General features: G+C 35.0%; 1 protein-coding gene across 4 annotated transcripts in view; it reads left to right on the top strand.

Moving 5' to 3' along the window:
• The first annotated feature begins 3171 nt into the window (after positions 1 to 3171).
• LOC121971586 (protein GAMETE EXPRESSED 2-like) overlaps positions 3172 to 24320 on the top strand; it is a 33332-nt gene continuing 12183 nt past the window's right edge. For 3 of the 4 annotated variants that reach the window (XM_042522910.1, XM_042522912.1, XM_042522911.1), the window contains exons 1-12: positions 3172 to 3364; positions 3445 to 3532; positions 8975 to 9319; positions 9428 to 9766; positions 11125 to 11451; positions 12509 to 12712; positions 12790 to 12854; positions 12938 to 13079; positions 13633 to 13941; positions 16468 to 16592; positions 23355 to 23572; positions 23699 to 23926. In XM_042522910.1, the coding sequence (XP_042378844.1) occupies positions 3457 to 3532; positions 8975 to 9319; positions 9428 to 9766; positions 11125 to 11451; positions 12509 to 12712; positions 12790 to 12854; positions 12938 to 13079; positions 13633 to 13941; positions 16468 to 16592; positions 23355 to 23572; positions 23699 to 23926 (2378 nt within the window). In that variant the 5' untranslated portion in view covers positions 3172 to 3364; positions 3445 to 3456. The remainder of the gene's footprint in view (positions 3365 to 3444; positions 3533 to 8974; positions 9320 to 9427; positions 9767 to 11124; positions 11452 to 12508; positions 12713 to 12789; positions 12855 to 12937; positions 13080 to 13632; positions 13942 to 16467; positions 16593 to 23354; positions 23573 to 23698; positions 23927 to 24320) is intronic. The other variant, XM_042522913.1, reaches the window with a different exon arrangement.

The raw sequence follows: 24320 nt of genomic DNA on the forward strand, positions 1-24320 counted from the left end.
ATTCCCGAGTAATGTTCCATGCCCGACACGTCAGCAAAAGGGTCATGCAGCCCGGAATCAGAAAACCTCAGAAAACTAAGGTTTTTCTTGATTTCGGGGTTAACGAATTTTTTTTACCAAAAATACTCTTCGATAAGAAAAAACATGGAAACAAGAGAAAAAATGTAAAAAAATATTAAAAAATGTAAAAAAAATATTTAAAAATTTTAAAATTTTAAATTTTTTAAAAATAAATAATTTAAAAAAATACAAAATTTTTAAAAAATATAAATTTTAAAAATAAAAAAATTAAATTTAAAAAAAAATAAAAAATTTTAATTTTTTTTTTAAAAAAAATTAAAAATTTTAAAAAATTTAAAAATTTTAAAAATAAAAAAAATTAAAAATAAAAGAAATAAATAAAAATTAAAATTTTAAAAATGTAAAAAAAATAAAATATAAATATAAATAATATAAAAAATATAAAAACATTACAAAAATAAAAAAACACATAAAAAATAAAAAAAATATACCAGAAAAAGAAAAGTAAAAAACATAAAAAAATAAATAATAATAATAATAATAATAATAATAATAATAATAATAATATGTATAGTTGATTTTGTAACTGAGGGTAATACGGTAAAATATTAAACTAAGATATTCATTAAAACCTTCAAACAAACAAGTTTTTGTTGCATTATCTAGGTTGAACCAAACAATATTTGGTTATGTTTTATTCCCCATAATCTTGGTTATGTGATTACCTGGTAATCACATAACCAAGGTTATACGTGATAACTTGAACCAAACACACTCTTAGTGCTAAGGAATGTTCATTATTCAGGAAATGAACTTGGTTGGTCGAGATATTTGGAGACATCTGATTTCTAGACCAGTCATTCGAGAAATAACCTAGGTACCATCAATATCGTTGCAATCTGTGTAACTTATCTCGAGTAGATTATCAAAAATTTCTTGCTTTAACAATGGCAAATTACGATGGTCATTTTTCACATTGTTACAAGGTAATTTTAGACTAACACTTGCTTTTAATATTGAGTTGATGTTCTTGAATAGATACCAAGATAGTTTTGTCATCGGACCCCTTATTAACAAAGGTAGGCTTGGAGCAAGGGTGCTAATATTGCCTTGAAAAAACCTACCTAAAATAAGATGCTAAGTTAGACTGGCCTATTAGCCTTAAAACAACTTTGTAGGGGTATTGAATTTTGCAATGGTCCAATCTGTTAAGCCCTAGAATCTTATTTAGCAGACAAAAAAAATATACAACCACTTAATTGAAATGCTTCCTAAGAAACAATGACATTTTACTTAATCATGCATGCAAATTTCAAGATTTCTCATTTCGTCTATCTAATTTTCATAACACCTAAATCATGTAGTGTATTCCCGAATGTCCCTCCTCTATCAACCCTATTTTATTTGAAATTGACTAATAGATGTAGATAACTTTGAATTATTTCAAATAAAAATAATGTATTCTAGTAAGCTTCCTTAATGTATTTATGCCATGGATCTAAATTTGATAATTTCTTTCATGAAATAATTACGATATTTCTCTATATTTTTAGTTTATCCATTTAAAAAAAAAATCATTGCGCCATCAAATTTAGATTTGATGACAAAAATATATTAAGGAGGATTTTGGGAGTATATTGATTTTGATTATATGTGATTTGAGTTCTCTAGGAGTATTTCGAGAGTATATTGGTTTTGGTTTAAAGTGATTCCAATTTTCTAGATCCATTAATTAGTTTTGTCTGAAAATGACTGATGGACTTACATTATTCAAAAATTTAAAAATTTAATATTTTCGAATCAAAGAGTCCTAAGAACTCATTGATGATGTTGATTAGTGAGTATCATTATCCTAATCTTATAATGAGTTTGTAATAATTTTTATTGAGCCTTTGTAAATTTAAAAATTCACCGCTATCAATTTATACTATCGAATTCAAATATAAGAGTGTGAAGACATTAAGGCAACTTCCTAAGTACATTAATTTTGATTCGAAGTATTTTAAAATTTTTTAAGTTCATAAGTCAGTTTCGAATGAAACTGACAACGAATGGATATATACCATTCTAAAATTTAACATTTTGATATTCTTCAAATCAAGAGAGTCCTAGAAATTCATTAGTAGTGTTGGTTAATGAGTATCATTGTGCTAGATCTTATAATGAATTTATAATAAATTTTATTAAGTTTTTAAAAATTTATTACTCTCAATTTAGACTATCAAATTCAAATCCATAGACATAAATATATTAACGGAACTTCTAAAAAATATATAGATCCGCTACATTAACAGGCTCTAGTGTCACCCCATGGATATGAAGGGAGGTACATGTAGATACATAGACGTTATATACATGATAAGATAAACTTCTGACTATTACGTTAGAGATACTATGTGTCCATTGTCTACATTGCGTCTTGAGAACATTAACGGGACTTCTAAGAGTACATTAATGGTAGTTTGAAATAATTTAAAATTTTATAGGTTAATTGATAGCGCGAAAGAAAAAACAAAAAGAGAGGGTATTTCGGAAATATGCTACTGATTCGGATATTAGCAAAAATTTGGTAAAAAATCCTGAAACCGCGAAACAAGGATTTGAAGAACGACTTAGGCTATGTTTACTCAAGAGTGTGGATGAGGAAAGGAAAGGAATCAACTATGGAAAGTTATCTTTGGAGGAAGAGAAAAGAAATGGTAAAGAAATCTTTTCCTTTGCACACTTGTTTACCTTGATAGAGGAAGGTGAATACTTATGATGTAATTTTGTAAATAAAAAAGAGTGCATGCGTCATTTTTTTTGATACATAGTGTAATTTTATGAGTTAAAAAGGCTACATGCGTCATTTTTTTTGGTATATGGTGTAATTTTGTGAATGCAAAAGGGGTACATGCGTCATTTTTTTTTCCATCCGCTGCTTTCCGTCCGATTTTGAGGTGATCGATTTTGACTCAAAAATTATCCGCGGATGGATTGCGTTACTTTTCCTTCGGAAAATTTTAATGAAGTAAACGATGAAAACTTTTCTACTGTGGAAATTTTTCCTTAATTTTACTTTCCACTCTCCCAAGTAAACATAGCCTAAAAGATTGACTGAATGAGAAAGGATATCCAAAATCTGATTTTAGGTTCGCATTCCTCAAGGCGGCGCGGCGATCTCTCCCTTTTCGTGGTCCGAGGCAGGGCGAGGTATCGGCTCCGCGATGGCATTCCTCCAAGCGGTTGCGCGGCCACTCTTCTGGGGGCATTTCCAGAAAGCAACGAGATTTCGGGAGCAAATTGAAAATTTCCCAAATTACAATAACCGCCAGATGGCTTTCGGTTCCACCCCTCGTTACTTGTATGCATCCTTTCCCTCCTCGTCCTCCTTTTCAAATTGTACTTCCCTGAATCAACATCTCTGAATCCATTTTTCGGCAGCCCAAAATCGACATGAAGATTTGGATTTGGTTCGCGTTCTTCAACCTAGGGTTTCTTTTTTATATCTCGCCGCTGCCGGTTCAAGGAGGTACCTACGCTCTCCTCTTTCCGCATGAACTTTATCCTTTCACTAGTAATTGATTTTGATCGATCATGGAGAATGGAGTTGCTTCAATGGAATTTAAGCTTCTGATGTTAATTGCAGTTTTAATGAATGCTCGCCATCTTTCTGGCAGCATGCTCAATTAAGCAAAAAGGAAACATCTGCAGGACCCTAATCCAGAGCATAGAGACAAACTAAGGAGAAAAATGAGATGATAGAGGAAATCTTCAGTTGTTTTCTCGTTTGTAAACTTGTACCGACTTTTACTCCCACGTGTGAAAGTTCAAATCCAGTATTCATTTTAAATACATAATTTAGCCCTTGGAGTTCTCACTTGGGGTTGTCAACTTGTGGTTTTGAATTTTCGATGAATCCATAAAGGAGGTTGGGAAAGAAAGAATGTTATAGATGATGACAATAATGCTGCGATAAATTTAATCATTGGGAAGTTAATGAAAGAGGTAAGCTCACACATATTCTGGTCCTTATGTGCAACTCACACTCTTTGCCTTGATGCTTAAGGAAATTGGTAGGAAAAAGAGGATTACAGATAGAATTGAACAGGCAAGAGCTCTAAATGGATGATATACTTACATTATGATGAAACTTTCTTTCCTGATCCTACCATCTAAGATAACATGATATGCATGGAATTAGAGTCATAAAGGCAATTATCTGTGGGACAAAGATCAAAGAATGGTTAAGATTTTAGTCCACGTAATACTTAGTTAACCTTGTTAGTTACTTTGAATAAATTATAGAATTCTACTAATATTGCCTATTAAATTAAATTGACAGCATATTGGTGGTCGATGTTTGAAACAACAAGTACTCCCCACTTGCAATCCATGGCAATCAAGATTTTTATCCTATCATGTAGCCCCTTTGGGTATGAGATGAATTTGAGTGCATTTGAGAGGGTAAGTGGGTAAGTGATAATGATGATCATTGTTTACCTCTTCTTTTTTTAAGATTCATGCTATTTAGTGCATGCTTCCAGTAATAAATGGATTATTGGGTTACCTGTAAAATCATACAAAGACAATTAGTGCAATTATGCCCTAAATGGTCGTGTTTGGTTGTATAGTTTTGATGTGTTAAGCAAAGAGATTTAAGTTAGGTTTGCTTGTGTCACTTGTGAGTGCATGAAGCTTGCACGAGCTTGGTTGGTTCAAGGGCTTGATGTCCTTTGAAGATTGGATAAGGATGGAATAAAACATTTGAGGGATCGTAGGACAAGGAGCATCGAGGTGGCAAAATTGATGATAGCCAAAAGGAGATGAATTATGTAGATGAAGTGTGAAGTATGGCATGAGAAGCAGGTCGTAGGCTCAATGCATATGTGGGACGAGTAACCTAGCGAGATCTTGGTGGTGAAGTAAAGTTGCAGATGGTAACTTCTTAAGTTGTGAGAGTCGAGTGACATCTACTTTCGAGCTCATGTAGATTCTTACCGACACTTAAGACTCGACCAAAAAACAATATGTTTCACGGTTGTAGTCGATGCTTCAATTGATTGATGTGCAGAATTAACTAAGGAGTCAAGTAAGGATAAATTAGCTTCGAACAAAATATTTCTATTTTGGCTTAGTCGATTGGGAACTCGACTGAGAAGACAAATTTTAAGATGATCTTATCTAAATGAGTCAATTGTAGAGGCCATGATTCGACTAGGTTAGACTTGAGTCGATTGGATGGATGAACAATTGACTCGAGACAACAACTGGTAGATAACGACATGTGATTCAAATTTTAGTTAACTAGTGGCTTAAGTGTGCCAACTAACATTAATGCAGAATAACTATAAGAGTTTATCATTTGTAGGGCTATCAAAAGAGAAGAAAGGGAACTCAAAAAATAATAACAAAGTTATTATTTTTAAGCATTCAACAACTCTTTCAATTATTTTCTACCTCATGATATACTCACAATTATTTTCTACCAACAATATACCTCACAATTATTTTCAATTAAATGAAAATTTTCCATCTATTATATTCCTCAAGTACAACAATTTATTAATTGCTATCAATTTACATATACCAACTCCGTCGATGGTGAATACTTCGTCATGGTCGGCTAAGTTGGGATAAAAGAGGCAAGTTGCGTTAGGTTACCAACCAATGGTAAACATAGACAAATATTTTGTATGGATCCATTAAGCTATTACGCTAATGCTAGATTGTTCCTCGAAGGAACATGTTGTGGTTCGACTGCAATGTCTTGGTAAGGACCACTACATTCTACATCTCCATGAGAACTTGGATATAGCGTTAAATATATAAGAGTTCTTATACCCTCGTTTGGATAAGAATAAATATTATAGGAATATTGATTGTCTTAGATTTAGAATATCAAATGTAGGAATACTCACAGTAAAGCAATGAAGTAATAGATATGATGATTATAAGAAGAATTAATATTTTATGTTTACAGAAGATAAAATGGGTAGGGAGAAGATAAAGATAATAGAGAACTCGAGTTTTAAATTATGACATACAGAAAAAAGTAAATGACAATTGAAATAGGTATTGTTGTAGATTATTTGTTAAAGAACGAAATAGTAGGAGTAGTAGTTAAGAGGAGAGATAGGATTTTAACTCTTAAGATTGTGGTGTCAAAAAAACTATTAAAGTAATTACCGTATATGCACCTCAAGTAGGATTAGATGAAAACATTAAACATAGGTTTTGGAAGGACTTAAATGAGGTAATACAAAAAATTCTAACAAATGAGATAATTTTAATAGGAGAATCTAAATGGGCATGTGGAGTAAGAAACGAGGAATATAATAAGGTGCATGGGGTATTTTTTGAATAAGAAATGAAGAATGAAAAACTATATTAAATTTCACGATAACATATGAACTTATAATAGTCAATACATTTTTCAAGAAGGGATAAGAACACTTAATTATTTTCAAAAGTGGAAACAATAAGTTGCAAATTGATTTTGTTATGGTTAGAAAAATGATAGAAAAAATTATAATGATTGCAAGGTCATCTCTAGATAAGACTTAACTATCCAACATAGGTTAGTAGTGTTAAATATGCATTTCAAACATACTATTAGCAAAAGAGAAATGTGCATGACTCTTAAGAGCAAGTGGTGGAAGTTAAAGGATGGGAAATAAAGTATCTACAAGGAGAGGGTAGAAGCATAAGTATTAGGAGAAATATAAGATGACTTGAATACAACATGAGAGAAGATGGCGTCAAATTTAAAAATTCTATCCGAAAGCATACTCTGAGTCAAGAGGACAAACACCACCAAATAAAGAATCTTGGTAGTGTAATGAGAAAATACAAGAGAAATTGAAGGGAAAAAAGAACAACCTTGAAAAATTATGTAGTAACCAAGACAGAGGCGAAGCAAGCAATGAGTGCAACCAAGAATAAAGCTCTCGAATGCTTGTATCGACAACTTGATATACGAGAAGGAGATAGGGACATCTACGGAATAGCTAAAGAGGGAGAGAAGAAGATAAAGGATCTTATCCAAATAAGATACATTAAAGACAATGTCTGATCAGTGGAGGGTAACTGCTTTTGTTCCCTTGTATAAAAACAAAGTAGATGTACAAAATTGTACGGGACATTAAAATTAAAGTGACAGAAAAAAGATCGAGGAATGACACTAATATCACCAAAAATCAATTCGGATTCATGCTACATCTTCTTAGGTAATTGATTTACACATGATATTCATTATCCAAGAAAAAACTTATGACAAAATCTCGAGGGAAATTATGTACAAAATTATAAAAAGAAGTGTTAACGTAGCGTATATTGAGACAATTAAAGATATGTACAATGATATAATGATAAGAGTGAAGACTCCCAGCGGATTAACCGAAGTGTTTCCCGTAAAAATATGGTTACGTTAAGCGTTAACTCTAAGTCCATATTTTTTTGCACTAGTCATGAATGCACTTATTGGACAATCCAAATTAAGTTAACATGGTGCATGTTGTTTGCAGATGACATTGTTTTGATCAATGAGATTCGTAAAGGAGTAAATTCTAAGTTCTAATCTTAGCAGAAAAGCTAGAAGTTAAAGATTTTAAGCTTAGTAGAGTAAAAATAGAATATATGGACTTTAAGTTTAATAGTAATAGATTAAAAGGAAGTTCTACAAAATAATAGTTAAGAAGCTATGCTATATAGAGCTAAATGTTGAGCTATGAAGTGAGAGCAGAAGATGAGTCACAAAATGAGGATATTAAGGCACGAGCAGAAGATAAAAGTCACAGAAATGAGAATATTTAGGTGAATGTGAGAATATACAAGGATGGACAAGATAAGAAATGAGAATATTAGAAAGAAAGTCGGAGTCATATCTATTGAGGGAAAACTCTGAGAGACACATTTAAGATGATATGGACATATACTTAGGCGGCTAATAAATGTCCTAGTCAGGCGATATGAGAATGACAAATTCACATATTCATCGAGGAAGATCAAAGAAGACTTGGTTAGCAACGATAAAATATTATAAGATTCATTTAAATATAAAGAATGATATAGTAAGGGATCGAGCCTAATGGCATAGGAGGATCTATATAGCATACCCCACATAGTGAGATAAAGGCTTGATTGTTGTTGTTGTTTATTTATTTATTGTTCTACGCCTTATGGTGGATTTAGGAATGCTTTTCTTCCAAAGTACTTTTGGCCTTCATAAACACTTTGGTTGTGAAATGGGGTGTTTGGTAAACTTATATTCACAAAATTACATTTCTAATGCAAATGTGAGATAAGAGGATGCATTCCTAATTTCAGGAGCTAATACAAAAAGTCAGATAAATTACTAAATATTTAATTCTATTTTAAATTCTATGTTTAATAGTTAAAATTCAATCAATTAGTCCAATATACTTAAGGTGCCTTCAGTGGTACACTATAGCTTAAAAGTGCTTTTGTTTAATGCACTTTTCAAATTGTGAAACAATGTCAAAACCACCCTTTGTCCATTTTACCATGATCATTTGAACTCTTAGAGTGTGAATTAAATAGCCAGTGAAGTAAGAAAAAAAAAGTAAATTGATGAAATATATGGTGATGAGGACTAACAGAATTAGTCTCCTATTCACATTCAAGCAAAGTAAAAGAAAATTTAGCACCATACCTACTAAATTGTTTGTGGTTTACTATACTTGCATGCCTTTTGCCCATTGTGCTTGGCTGTAGGATGGTATTGAAGTGTCTTGTGTCATTTATCATAAACAAACGTGAAAGGACATTGAAAGGGCATGCACCTCGATTCTAGTACCATAGCTGATTGATAAATATCTATGTTTTGTTAAATTCTAGCCATGGAATCATAAGTTTGCACTGTTGGACTTTGAACTTGAACAGTTTAGAAGAAATGTGACATATTACTGGAGTTTCTCAAAATTATAACTGTGCTTTATAAAATGGATGGCAGGGCAAGGTGATAAGGTTGCATTACCTAGCATTACCTTTGGCTGGATGGGCGATAAGAATGAGTTCCAAGCAGGTGATATAGCAATCATTAAGATTAAGTTTTTGGAAAATTCACTTGGAGACAAGAATTCAGTTTTTAGCAGAGACCTATTGAATTTTACATTATCAGTCAATGGCAAAAAAGGGAACAACTCATACGTATCTGGTGTAATACAATATCTAGACAAGGATCCTATGTCCTGGAATATATCATTTACTACCATTCGTGCAGGACGATTTACTTTGGTTATAACCGATGACCATTTTGGCATTATGGATCCATCCCTCCACTTCACTGTTACTGCTGGTATACAACCCAAAAGCAAATTCTTTTTTTTTTCTTCCTGTAAATTCTGTGATTATCATTTTTTATCTTGTGATTCACTTCTTTCTATTGAACCATATTTTTTCAAAGGGCATATCTATCCTCCTGCTTGCATCATCTATTGGATGGATTTTATCAACGAATTTGTTGCTGGATCAAAAGTTCATCTGTTTCTGCTTCTTAAAGATGCATTTGGGAACAGTATCTCGTCAAGGAATAATGAACCAAATGGAAGTTATTTCAAGGTATTTTCATCGTATGAAAATGGATCTATTGCAGACCAGCCTGACATCAGTCATAGTGGTTGGAATGAACTGGGATTCTTTGGCTTGGAGTTTATTCCCAGGACCTCTGGAAGTCTTTTATTACATGTCTATGGAAATAATCAATCTTTAAGTGGTATTCCTCTTACATTTATCGTCAAACCAGGTCTGGTACTTCACTACTAAGTATTATGAAGTTATTGATCCTTTTAATTCTTCTTCTTAAGATGCGGACCATGTACATACCTAGAAACTAGGGTTTTGATTTAGCAACCCATATCAATAGGAGTTTTCTAAGAAAGTGTAAAAATGTAAGCAACATTTACAAAAGATTCAGTAGTTCATCGTCTTTTTTACAGTTTCACATCCTTTCTGGAATATTTCTTACTGGCTTCTTATCTACATTGTAACTTTCAGAAAAGCTTTGTTATGTCACTGTTTACATCCATGTGCTATGTATGCTTCATGACTAATTTACTAAGAATGCTCTTTTCCATTAGTCCCTACTAATTTCTCTTTGATCCTCCACTTTAGTATCCCCTTATAGGCATGGTTTCAACAAACATTTATACGCAGTCTACTGTTGACTCACTACAAGAACATGGACATGTGGTGGCATATGCAGGTAGTTTGTGAAATATATATGTTGATAAAAATGACTACTATACACAATAGTACATTTAAGGACACATCTAATTTATACTTAGAAAAAATATGTTAGTTGATATTAATCAACCATTTAAAATTGATCCAAATAAGGTTTTTGTAACTACACATGTAGACCACACATATTCTGTATGTGGAGTCATATCACGTTAGGGTTAAAGGTTTAAGAGGTAAACAAAGGAAAATCTAGTAAAAGGTGATTTAAGGGATCTAAATATTAATATAGTAATATTCCATTGAGTTCAATGCAAGGAAGATCCATGCAGCTGATGCCAAATAATTGTTAAATGGCTTGAGGATGATGATGTAAAATTTAAAGACAAAAATCAATTATTTTTTTTTTTTGAAAGAATCTGTTGTTTTTTCAACATACATTTTCTTTTTACCAAAAGATCCTTAACACCTCTATAAGGAAATGCTTCCATTCTTTCCAAGGTTGGCTTTGACTCATGTAAACCAGGTTTGGCTTTGACTGTAATATCCACATCAACGGTTAAGAATAAGCAAAAGCCACTAGTGATTTCTTCATTTATGTATAACAAAATTTGTCTGGAAAAGAAATCTTTCTATAGTCTTGAAGAATACAGGCTCGATATTGTTAGTCTTGTTGCTTGATGTGCCATATGCATTTGTTATTGCACCTTTTCTCCTTGCTTATTTTCTTTTTCCCTCTGATAAACTAAATACTAGAATCAATTCTTTTGGAAAAACAATACCATATTGAATGACTTCTTCAGATCACAATGATACACATTAAATATATGCATTAGCCAATATCTTCATGTTTGAATATGTGGATCCTGGTGGATGCCAGCATATTAAAATTCTTAACTGTTCTCTTTTTTCCTATTTTGACAGGATCAATAGACATAAGAAATACTCTGGGAAAATGGAAATATAAAACAAATGCATTCCAGGTTTTCTCTAGGCTGGAAATGTTCATATATCAAAGAGATCAGTTTGAGAACCTCGTCCCAGGTTTCTATCCATTTGATGCTTGTGTTACTGAGAGGACTTCTAGTTTGTCTATTCCGGTAGCAGACTTATTATTTGAAGAGGTAGCTGGAGGAATCCAATTGCTCTCTTTTATTGTTTCTATACCTGGTCAATTCAGACTCATCATTTTTGATGCAAAGCTTAATGAAAGTATCTGGAACTTGACATATGATTTCTCTGTATTTATAGGTTTGTCTAATTTGAAGCTCTAGTAATTTTACGCTTACTATTTTCCACTATTTTTTCACCTGAGGCCGATTTTAATCATCTTGAGGGGAAAAAAGTAAGTCAACGCATGAAAAAGGTGCTGAATTATTTGGAATAGCAAAATTTAATAGCTTTTGCATGTGTAGTTTTTGAGAGTATGCCCTTGCAAACATATTGTCTTTCTTTCCTCTAGATATTATGTTCATTGAGATTCCTAGTTGATTCTGTTGATATGAAACTTCAGCTACTTTAAAATGATATTTTATCTCATATTACATATTATATTAACATTAAAATTGATTTACTAGAAAACAACTTTTTTCTTCAAAAGCTTGCTAATGATTTTTTTTTTTGTTAATCCATTTATCCTTGGACACTGGAATAAGCTAGTAATCATTCTATTTCATTGATTTTGCTTTCTCAAGTATTGGGAAGTCTATGTTTATTCGTAAGCTCACATGCTTTGCTAGTTTTAGAGTCAAATTATACCCTTATACGAAGAAATATCTATGTTTTATGTTCAGATTGTTACTCATTTTCTTCTAAAATTTACTATTGAGGGTATTGTAGATGGTCCATAGTTCCGTCCATTTAGAATATTTCATGACACTATTGTCATGGATTAAAATCTCGAGTTGTTTCTCGTTCCACTTGCGGACCAGCACCGACACATGGTGTATATATATATATATATATATATATATATTAAAATTGTATTTTATTTATTTTTATTTTTTTTATTTTTAAATATTTAGATTACTTTTTTTTATTTTTAGTTAATATATTTTATATTTTAAAAATACCGGAACTATATCGGTACGGTATGATACAGTATTGAAATTGTATCATTCTGGTCCGAGATTTTAAAGCATGATTATTATCTTTTTACTCATATAGTATCATGTGCTGCAATTTAATGCATCATAGTTGCACTTTTCTTCCTTCTACTTGCAAGTTTTTTTTGTAAACTTGGAGGATCAATATTTTTTTTCATAATGATCATTTTTAAAAATTTAATAGTTTCTTGTTTTTCTGACAGGTTATTGTCATCATTCAAACAGTTTTGCTAATGGGTCCGGCTTAATGAGTTCTATTGCTGGGAGAACATCATCTTTCAGAGTTTATTTACAAGATCTGTATCATAACCCATCTCCAGTTGAGATAGGAAGGCTGCGGGTCGATATTTTAAGTGAAAACAGAACCTTGAATAGTGTACCAATTATTATCCCTTTGCAGAATCATGGTGAGAATTTGAATTACCTTCTGTGAAATTTGACTAATTATCATTAGTCATGTTTGCTGATAAATGCTTTATAACAGAGGATAATAATGATGCGTGGATGTCCAATGAAACTGCCAAATTCATTCATGGATTGCCCTCTAATGTAAGATGACTGCAAGGTTGCTTACTTAGGTAGCCTAGTTAGAATGTACATTCTTACATGGCTGAAATTTTTTTTCCATACAGATTATAACAAATTTGTCATTACAAGCTAGTCAATTCAATGTTACCTACACTCCACAGAAGTGTGGAGACTACAAAATTTGGATATTTTGTGGGAACATTCCTATAAATGATGGCAATCCTTATGTGATGAAAGTGTCACCAGGTATCTTTTCAATCCTCTTTAATTTTATAATTGCAATGATAGTGAGATAATAAATTATTCATCGTAGCTAAAGTAGCCATTGTTATCACAGCTCGTTAGATGCCAAGTAGTTTCTGTGTATGGTTTAAGGGCATCTCCAACGGTCGGAGTGCTTCTGATGTTTTTTGTGGCTCCCACCACTGCCACATCAATATTTTTATTTTTTAAAAAAAAATTAAGCTGGGAGCGTTCCCTATTTAGGGAGCTGCTCCCAACTTTTTTGTGACACGTCATTCACATGGGAGCTCAAGGAGCTCCCATTGTGGATGCTCTAACAATTGTTCCCTAGATCATCTGCTAGATAATATCCACCCATCCTATCACCCTGGTTCTATAATGTGGTATTTATGGTCTTATCTAGTCTGTTTCACAGACTTTTTTCTCTTGGATTATGTGGGGCTTTGCATTTTGTGGTTATACATATCATTGTAAGTTTAATTTAATTTAATATCATTTTGTTTTAAGTTTTTAACGGTATCCCATTGAGTGATTATTGTGTGACTCTACATTCCAGGGTTGGTTGATACATCACTATCAAGTGTGGCACAATTTCAACCCAATGTCAAAACACATATTAAGAATGAAGTTTTGGTGCGACTTGTAGACTCTTATCGAAATCCAATTTCATCAGAGCAGACAAAACTGCGTCTTCTACTACTTACGGAGAACAATTCAAGTTTTATGAGATGGGAGTTTCATGACAATCGAGATGGATCATATACTGGCTACTACATGGCAAAAGATCTTGGTGCTTACAATATGTGTATTCTGTTTGACAACAGGCATTTGTCTCCTTGTCCTTTTGAGGTGCATGCCTATGAGAGTAAGTCCATCAATCAGTTAACCTGTGTTATGACATCTTAAATTTTGATCACTTATGATTATGTTAACATTCTCTTCCATTTTAAATTGAATCTATCTTATCAGATTGTGTGTCATTGTCATGCCTCAAATGAGATCTTCTCAGTTGCACAATTCCACAAGCAAGTACTTGTATCAAAACTGGACTATGCTGCAGGGACACTAGACAACACTCAAATAATATCCTCACAACACCATTGGGAAGAAGAGATGATTATCACAGAAGTAACCATAGGAGTAATAACACTATGAATCAGCCAAGAAACATACAAGTAGAAACTGTAATTAATTTATAACAAGTCATGTCTCATACAAAAAAAATGTAGGATGGTAAACAAGTATCAAATCAAAGAAAAATCTGAAAATGTTACACAAACCTCTACCTCAATAATAGTGATGTTTTAACTTTCAAGCAACAATAACGGAAGACACCTGAAGACCAGATTGATGCCCCTACCACTCGCCTCAGGCTAATTTGAAGGCAAACAGAGGTATGAGACATTGAGATAAACTGCTAGGAGAGCCTTATAAGAAGTCAAAGTTAATAGTCAGACAAGGCCACAAGGATAGAGCAAGAAAGATGATGCAACTCCACAGTTCCAGGAATATCAATCTCTAAAAACATATTTAAGAAAATGTCCTTTATATCTCAATGCTCATGCTATACAACTAAGAATCGCATAAGGTGAGCGGAACATCAAATATTGACCTAAAAGCACTTTCCAGCATAAAGCGGTCATAAGTTCATGTGAACCCTAATTAGGTATCAACCTTAAATTGGAAAAAAGGTCATACACTGCCCCTGCATGGTCAGGCCCACAGTTATTTATAGAGAGGTAAATTAGGAAACTGAACAGGCCACCACATGAGAGGGTATTTTCTCCCAGCAAAACCGGGAATCGACCCTTGTTTGATTTGGCAATTCTATCATGTGGTGATCAACTTAGCCAAGCCCTAGGGGCATCAACCTTGATGATCATCCTAGTTATATATCACTTCCGGCTCTTACCATCACATGCCCACAATATCCTAGAAGTTACTTGATCCTTAGTAAAACATTAGTCCCCCAATTGTCACACACCTGCAACATCCATGAAGTTGTGTAATCTACAGTTAGGCGTTGACAACCCTAACATTACATGTCTCACCGTCAATGACCATAGGGTCTTTGTGACCACTGAGCTAAAAATCCTTTAGATGAGTCCAAGATACATTTAACCATTCATCACACCCTAGATCATCTCATGCACCTTGTATATTTGTTATTCTATAAGTTCTCGATGGTAGGGTAACCATTTGGCATATGACATATTAGAATGATTAATATGTAACAAAAAGAATCTCCAAACATGCTTCATTAAATAAGGATAACAACTTTATGTATGCATCATTAAATACGACTATTAACTCTAAGCATATTATCAATACATCCAAGGCACTCAAAGCATATATTACCATAGACAATAAGGTATGAATGCCATGATTACATAAAGGATTCAAGATATACATGAAGCAAAAGAAGAAGAGGAACCAAAAAGGCAAATAGGGCATCCATGGAGTTAGGTTTTGATTAGAAGCATTATCCAAGGTTTAGGGTTTTAATTCATGATATTAGTTTCAAAAGAGGTTAACCACACTTCACTTGCATTGTCTACAATCTCTCCTCAAGTGTCAATGCAAATATATTTTGTGGAGGCCGTATAAAGTGTCTTCTTGGGTGACATTGAGTGTCAAATTAGAAGATAATCTGGCTTAAATTTTAACTTCCTTCTTTGACTTCATATGGAATGTTTATGTATATCATTTATGTCAATCCTTTGTTATGTTTTGCAAGGTTGATTTTTATGTAGGGATTGTTAGCATCTTTTCTCTTAGTTGTTTGCTAGTATAGCTTAGCTTGGTCTTATTTTGATCTTTTAACATCTAATAGGAGTCTATTGCCATTTTACTTTTTTATAAAAGAATAGTTGATAGTTGATATTATCTTGTTAAGAAAAATTTAGAGCCTTTTGTAGTTTTTGTAGCATTGTGGAGTTAGGACATACTGAAAATTCAGGTTGGTCATATGTGTCTTACATTAGAATCCGTCATCAGGAAAAGGAAAGGTCAAATAATTTTCCCCCGAAATCGAACAAGGTTCATACTAGTGGTTACATCTGCAAATTCTACACAAAATTTGCTTGTTTCTGGAAACATTCTACCTTTTATTTTGTTTATTCTCTTGAGGAGAGAAATAATATCTTTACCAGTTATATTTGTAACTTGAAGGCAAGCATATCGTGTTTGAGTTCAAGCCTGTGTTTTCTATTGCCCTAATATGAATCATGAAGAAAACATTATTTTTTGTTCATTGGATAGTTTGATGTCATGTTTGTTGATGCCGATTCTGCTATTAATCATATATAAAAAGAATGCTAGAGAAGGTAAGTATTTATTTAGAATGATATCCTTCTAATGGCTTATTGTTTTTTTTTTTTTTGTTTTCCAGGAGAGTATTTTTCTGAGGCTAACAATGATAGTATCTTTGTTTGGGAGGATGAATCACTTGCTTTTGATGTCCTTTCAAATGATTATGTTGTAGTCAGAAATTCTACTACAATTGAATTCTCAATTGTAAGATTTCACATCACTAATTGTTCATTCATTTCTAAATCTCCAATGTATTCTTGCTCATATATTAACTTTCTTGTTTTTTAATTATGAATCAAAACCATGGATTTAGATTTTGAACCGTGTCAGTCGACATAGGTGGAATTTGTAGTTTCGCCCGCTAACTTATAAAAAAGAAAAAAAAAAGGCAGCCCAGTGCACGAAGCTCCTGCCATGCGGGGTCCCGGGGAAGGATTCATTGTACGCAGCCTTACCCTGCTTTTTGCAAGAGGCTGTTTCTAGGATTCGAACCCGTGACCTTTTGGTCACAAAACAACAACTTTACCGTTGCGCCAAGGCTCCCCTTCACCCGCCAACTTATACCAAAATCATATTTCAGTATTGGGCTTGGAGTTGCGAGGCAAGAGCAGCCTCACAGAGGCCTCTACATGGTCTCAAGGTTGCCATGATCTTGGGAGCTTTGCGGGGTGCAAGGCCGCTCTGACCTCATAGAGGCCTTTGTGGGGGCGTGAGGTTGCTGCGACTTCACGGAGGCCTTTAGGAAGGTAGGAGACGGTCTTAAAACTATATCGGCACAACACAATACAAAAACTATATCATTCCAGTCATAAACCGAAACGTCGACACGATTCGAAATTTTAAACCTTGATCAAAACCATTATTTGTTATGCATCTACTAATTTGTAAAAGTTTAGCTAATAGGAACGGGTTTAATCTATGCATTTATATTCTTGAACACCCTTACACACCTATACTAAATTATCAACACTAGATGAATTCAAACGTAGAACCTGTTGGGACCTTGATGCCCGCTAGAGAGGCGGGGGGGGGTTGAATAGCTTCCTACAATTGTTAGTTACAGTGGAAATAAAAATACTAACAAACAAAAGGAAAGCTAATTCTAGAAAATAATAAACAAGAAAGCAAACCAATACACATTCGTTTAGCGTGGTTTAGAGATTAGGGTTCTTACTCCAAGGCGTATCCATAAGGTGGACGAAACCTCAATCCGTCGGTGGATCAATCCTCGGTAAACTTCGGCTAGCTCACGAAGCTCCTTGTGGGTGGAGAAACCTCACCACAACTCGCACAAGACACTTGAGCACTTTGGAGACTCTAATTAGGGTTAACCACCACTAATTTCGTCGACCATGCACAAGCACCCCGAGCTCTATTAAATAAAGCTTAGGAGGAAAACACCAAGTTATTTTCCCACCACCAGGCGACTGGTAAAGAAACCAGTCGACTGGTCCTAAGTGGAATTTGATCGTTATAGGCCAACGACTCAATACCAGTCGACTGTTATAGTATATCAGTCGACTGCTACAGTGTATCAGTTGACTGCTACAGTGTATCAGTCGTAACGGTTGACTGCTATAGTACCAAACGACTATTTTTGCAACCATCGGGCATAGAAACATTCTGTGCCTTACCCCAATCAACTGGTCTAACCCTAACCCTAGGATTTGACTCCCGAGTACATTCACTCAGCACTCGTCCTCGCCCGACCAACCTAGACCTAGCCTTCTAGCCTCCTCCATCAACCTCGCGTTCATCGGATGCCTCCCTATCCTTCACGCCTTGTCTTCTGGAACTTCCTTCGGCCTTGTTCTTGTTGTCGGGTCTTCCTTTGCCAAGAGGCTCCTCACCTCCGGGACTTCAATTATTGCCAAGTCACACTTGGACTTACGTTGCCAAGACTACATACTTGGACTTACACCTCCAAAACTTCTCTTGGACTTTTCTCCTTTGCCAAGATCACACTTGGACTTTTCTTTTTGTACCTACATCCTGCACACTCACAATGCATATCAAATACAATAATAAACCTAATTTAAACCTTTGCCCAAACATCAAAACCTAGGGCACCTAGATTGCTCCAACAATCTCCCCCTTTTTGATGTTTGGCAATCCGTTTAAGTTAGGGAAACATAAATACAAGAACAATGCAAATAAACATACATATCTACTCATGCATAAGTTATGGAACTTAACCTTAGGCTCCCCCTTCACCTAAGCTTCCTCTTGAGATAGGATTTCTCACAAAGTTAAACTTCTCCCACTTTGCCAACAAGTGAGCAATTGCTCCCTCTTCACCTAAGCTCCCCCTTGAGCTAGGTTTTCTTGCAAGGGTGTGTAGGTTTCCTACTTAAACCCAACACTTCTCCCCCTTTGCCATGCATCAAAAAGAGTTCCAACAATATCCCAATTATTGAACTCTTTAACCTCTAATGACCATAAACATCATGTATTGATCCCCCATAAGATTACATACATGTTTACCATCCTTTTGGTCATTTTATATTGCTAAAACATATTTTCAGACTATATCAATCGACTGCATCCCAATCGACTACCCTCTTCAAAATGAACTTACAAAGACATTCTATACTTGTGAACAGTGTTACCAGTCGACTGGTAACTGTATCAGTTAACTGGTACACTATTTTAGCTAAAAATAATATTTCTGTCCTAATTTCATAAATGCACCAGAAATTCCACAGACATCAAAAAAATTTCAAATTTTGTGGAGATGTTTGTTTTACCAATGTCTACTTAGGAAAAATATATACAAAAATATATTGATCACGGATCCCAAGATTGACACAAAATCCAAAACTATCTAAATGGTTCAATTGAATATTGATTTAAAGTCCTAGTTTTGACTTCCTCTTGATGTATCTGCCCATACTAAACCACAATGCATCCCTTGCATTAGTTTATATGACATCTATACATCTAAAATCAATTTTCATGCAATATGAATTACATTTCATCTTTCCTTGTATGAAACTCAACCCAATTGTGTCAATTCCCCGAGATTTGAGACTCAAGTGCGTCTCCAAACCACTTTGACACATTTGATGACTCATCTTGAGTCCCAAGCATGGTTCGCTTGAGATTCATTTACCATAGGTCCCAAAGACTCTTTGAGCTTCCTCTAAAGCTCTTAACCTTAGCCATCTCCCTAGGTGACTCATTTACTATGGCTAGGTCACTTCGGTGCACCTCGGGTGACATTTGACCTACAAACCTTATCTTCTTAACCTTAGATACCTTGTCTTTGGTTAATTTTTTCTTGTCCTTAACCTTGGACACCTCATCCTTCCCATAATTATATGTCATCCTAGCATATTCCTTCTTATTAGCCTTGGATGATTCTCCCTTGCCATAATTATATGTCACCCTAGCATATTCCTTCTTATTAGCCTTGGATGACTCTCCCTTGCCGTTATCATTTGCTACCCTAGAATATGATTTCTCCTTGGCCTTGGAGAAACCCAATTTGACATTTTTGGATCTTTGACCACCCAAACACATGTCAAGTCCTTTAAGTCCAATAATAAACCTATCTAGGACTTTCTCTAACCTATCAAGCTTTTCCCTTAAAGCTTGATTTTCCAATTCTAGGTTTTTAACCCTAGAATCAACATGTCTATCATGGACATTCCTAGACCTATCCTTCCTAGGCATGTGTCTCCCCCTCATGGGATTAATGTCTAGTTTTCACCCACTTTCCTTCCCTTAGGCAAAGTGGTTTGGGTCTTATTAGGTCTAACCTTAGTACATGATTTCCTAGGGTTATCTACCGTGTTAACCCTATTCCTATCATTATACCTAAATTCATAATTATGCATGGGTATATAATTTTCATTTTTCCTAACAAGCATGTAGAAATTTGAACTTAGATTAAACTTCAAAATAGGGATTACCTTCCCTTTTACCTTTGAAGCTCCTACTTGACTTGAGCTCCTCTTCTTTTCCCATTTCTTCAAGTGCTTCAATTTCTTGAGCTCTTCTCTCTTTGGGCACTTCGTGTGGTAGTGTCCCCACTCACCACGTGTGAAACACCTAATATACTTCTCCTTGACTCCACCCCTACAACCCACATTAGTTCTTAAAGCAACTTTACCGGGTTTAGGGATTACCTCCTTTATCTTTTTGAGCGAAGGACACCTACTCTTGTAGTGTCCCATCTTACCACACTCAAAGCATTTGATGTGGTCCTTTGTGCTCTTCTTGGTAGTTGAGGTGGAGGGTTGAGCTTCGAAGATCTCCTCTTCCTTGGATTGCTCTTCTTCCTCTTCACTTGAAGATGTGGACGGTTCCACTTCTTCCTCCCATGAAGATGTGGATGATACCTCCTCATCTTCCTTCTCCTCCTCGGATGTTGAGCACATGTCAACATCTGATTGGTCCTTCTCTTGGACCAATGAACCCTTCTCCTTGGGTTCCTCCACTCCTTGGAATTGTGTAGTATCTTCATGGAGTGCAATCATCTTGCTCTAAAGCTCATGAGCACTCTTGTACTCACCTACATTCAATACCACATTAGGAGGTAATAAATTAATTAAAATTCAAGTTACCTCCTTGTCTGCCTCCGATTGCTCCCTTTGCTCCTTGATCCAATATTGAGGCCGGAGGCGTTTTCCCTTTTTGTCGATTGGAGTCTTGAATGACTGCTCCGATGCTATCCAATGGTTCCAATTCATTTAGAACCATGTCTCCAAGCGCGACTTCCAATAGTTGAAGTCTTCACGCTCATATGGAGATGGGATCCGGATGTCTCATCCGAGAGGTCCCTCCGACTCCATCTTCTTCTCTAGCGGTTGTTCCTTTGGTGATTAGTCCAACAAAAAGCGACTAAGCTCTGATACCAATTGTTGGGGCCTTGACGCCCAATAGAGGAGGTGAATAGCTTCCTACAATTGCTAGTTGCAGCGGAAACAAAAATACTAACAAACAAAAGGAAAGCTAACTCTAGAAAACAATAAACAAGAAAGCAAACCAATACACGCTCTTTAATGTGGTTCAGAGATTAAGACTCCTACTCCACTGTGTGTCCGTAAGGTGGACAAAACCTCAATCCGTTGGTGGATCAATCCCTAGCAAACTCCGGCTAGCTCACTTAGCTCCTTGTGGGTGGAGAAACCTCACCACAACTCGCACAAGACCACACTAGATCACTTGAGCACTTGGAGACTCTAATTAGGGTTAACCACCACTAGTTTTGTCAACCATGCACAAGCAACCCGAGCTCTATCAAATAGAGCTCGGAGGAAAACACCAAGCTATTTTTCCGCCACCAGTTGATTAGTAAAGACACCAATCGACTGGTCCTAAGTGGAATTTGATCGTTACAGGCTAATGACTCAATACCAGTCGACTGCTACAATATATTAGTCGACTGTTACAGTATATCAGTCAACTACTACAATAACAGTCAACTGATTGCTACCGTAATAGTTGACTGCTACATAACCAAACGATTGTTTTCGTAACCATCGGGCACAAAAATATTTTGTGCTCTGCCCCACTCAACTAGTCCAACTCTAACCCTAGGATTTGACCCCCAAGTACATTCACTCAGCACTCGTCCTCGCCAGACCAACCTAGACCTAACCTTCTCCATCAGCCTCGCGTCCCTCGGATGCCTTCCCATCCTTCACGCCTTGCCTTCTGAAGCTTCCTTCGGCCTTGTCCTTGTTGTCAGGTCTTCCTTTGCCAAGATGCTCCTCACCTCCCGAACTTCAATCATTGCCAAGTCACACTTGGACTTACGTTGCCAAGACCACATACTTGGACTTACACCGCCAAGACTCTTCTTGGATTTTTCTCCTTTGCCAAGGTCACACTTGAACTTTCCTTGTTGTACTTGTATCCTGCACACTCACAATGCATATCAAATACAATAATAAACCTAACTTAAACCTTTGCTCAAACATCAAAATCTAGGGCACCTAGATTGCTCTAACAGAATCTACTGCCCTCATGCCAGTTAAATTTGAGTTACCACTTATTCCAAAATTGTAAGCCCTTAGGACTGGACCCCACTCGTACATTTATATTCTTAACTAATGCAGGATGTTGTCATTCTAGCGTTTGAGCTGACTACTCGATTCTCTATGTTAAAGAGTTAATGAGAGGATCAACCCCAAATAACAAAACAAATATAATTCTTTTTTCAACTTTATATTGAAATTCAATGATAAACTCATGTGCCAAAGACTGTCTCCAATCTCCACCTCTGTACTAGTTATGCACTACATTTATATTTGTTATAGGCCAAATACGCCAGAACAATAATAAGAAAGAAGTTTTGAACCAATGTTTGACAATAAGTTGATGTGGAAGAACATTTATCAAAGAATACCATTTTTGGCATCATCATGATGTTTTTCGTTGGTACTATGAACCTGATCCAATTGATTAGTATTGATTGTTTTCTTTTTTTCTTGAATTACAACTTCTTTTCACTGCTTCACAACTTAAAAGTGGGGTTTAGAGAGAAAGAGGTATTAGCAAATGAGGATTCCAGCTATTTGAGATAGCCTTTGGAAGATGGATCTTTAGAAGTATGATGCCTTGTATTGCACCAGCCAACTTTTGTTGCATTGACCTAGGATGGTAGAGTTTGCATTCAATGCTTTTTTATGTTCGTCTAGTTATTTGTCAGATATGATTGTCAGTTGGATGTTAATGGTATGTACTATGAAGAGGTGAAGGCAGTTGAATCAAATCCCATGCCAGATATTCATGCATGCTACAGTAGGTTTTCTTCATAATTGTATGGCCAAGCCCGATATCACCTATATCATATGTGACATTTTTGTTTCTTTAAATCCAATTACTTAGAGAAGATTACCTCCATTCTTTCGACTTCCACTTTGCTAGCTGCATAATTGCAAATATAGCATTTTATATATATGATTCATTCATGTGACATTAATATTGAAATCATATTTTTGATATTGCCCTTGAAAGCCAATTCATGGATCACTGGTGCAATATGGGCAACTGTTTCGGTACACTCCTTACCAGGGATTCTTTGGTGAAGATTTTTTTTCTTATACATTCTGTGATATCAACAAGAATATTGCTACTGCCATGGTCTTCATATTTGTCCTCTGCAAGCCACCTCAGTTTATTTCTTTACCTGAGAAATTGCATGTAATTGAAGACATAATTAGCCCTCAATTTGGGTCAGTCTCCTTTCTGAAATTATATAATTGAAGAATTAAGTGTCCATTATCTGAAATAAGATTGGCTTCAAACTCTCTCAATCCTTTTTTAATTTGAGAATGCACACAAACTATGATGCTTGACAGTGGTTTTCCTGGATTCGAAATGATATACTCGGATGATAAGCAAAATATCTCTCTTGCAATAAGAGCAAAATCAGGGAATGTCTTTTTTTCTCCGATCCAAATGCAGATTCACCAAAAGCAAGGGAACTTTTTTTCAGTAAGCAGGGGAGATGTAGCACGGAAGGAGTTAGTAATTTCTGGCTATGTAGAACCAATTAATTCTGCCTTGAAGTATCTTCAATATCTTGGGTAATATGCTGATCCTTGGAACTTAATTTTTGTCATTATGATACAATTGCCATGCATTCATACTGCATAATAGATGCTATTATTTCCTGATTCCATGTGGACAATTGCTCTTTTGTCCATTAGAAACCTTGATGTCCGAATACAACTTTAAGTTCCTTTTATGTGTTGTAGAACTTATTACCTATTGTACAACTTAACACTAGATTTTATCACATGTGGATATGGGTCTCCGTTGTATTTAGACAGGAATTTTAGCTGAATAATGAGTATACTTGTAGCATGGCTTTGGTAAATATTAACTTGCTTCCATTTTTATTAGAATGTATTTTGTAGACCTATACATGGAATAGAAGCAATATAATCGTGTTCCTATGTTGCTCTTTTCAGTACCACA

The sequence above is a fragment of the Zingiber officinale genome, chromosome 4A (genome assembly GCF_018446385.1).
Source record: "Zingiber officinale cultivar Zhangliang chromosome 4A, Zo_v1.1, whole genome shotgun sequence".
In the NCBI taxonomy this organism is placed as follows: domain Eukaryota; kingdom Viridiplantae; phylum Streptophyta; class Magnoliopsida; order Zingiberales; family Zingiberaceae; genus Zingiber; species Zingiber officinale.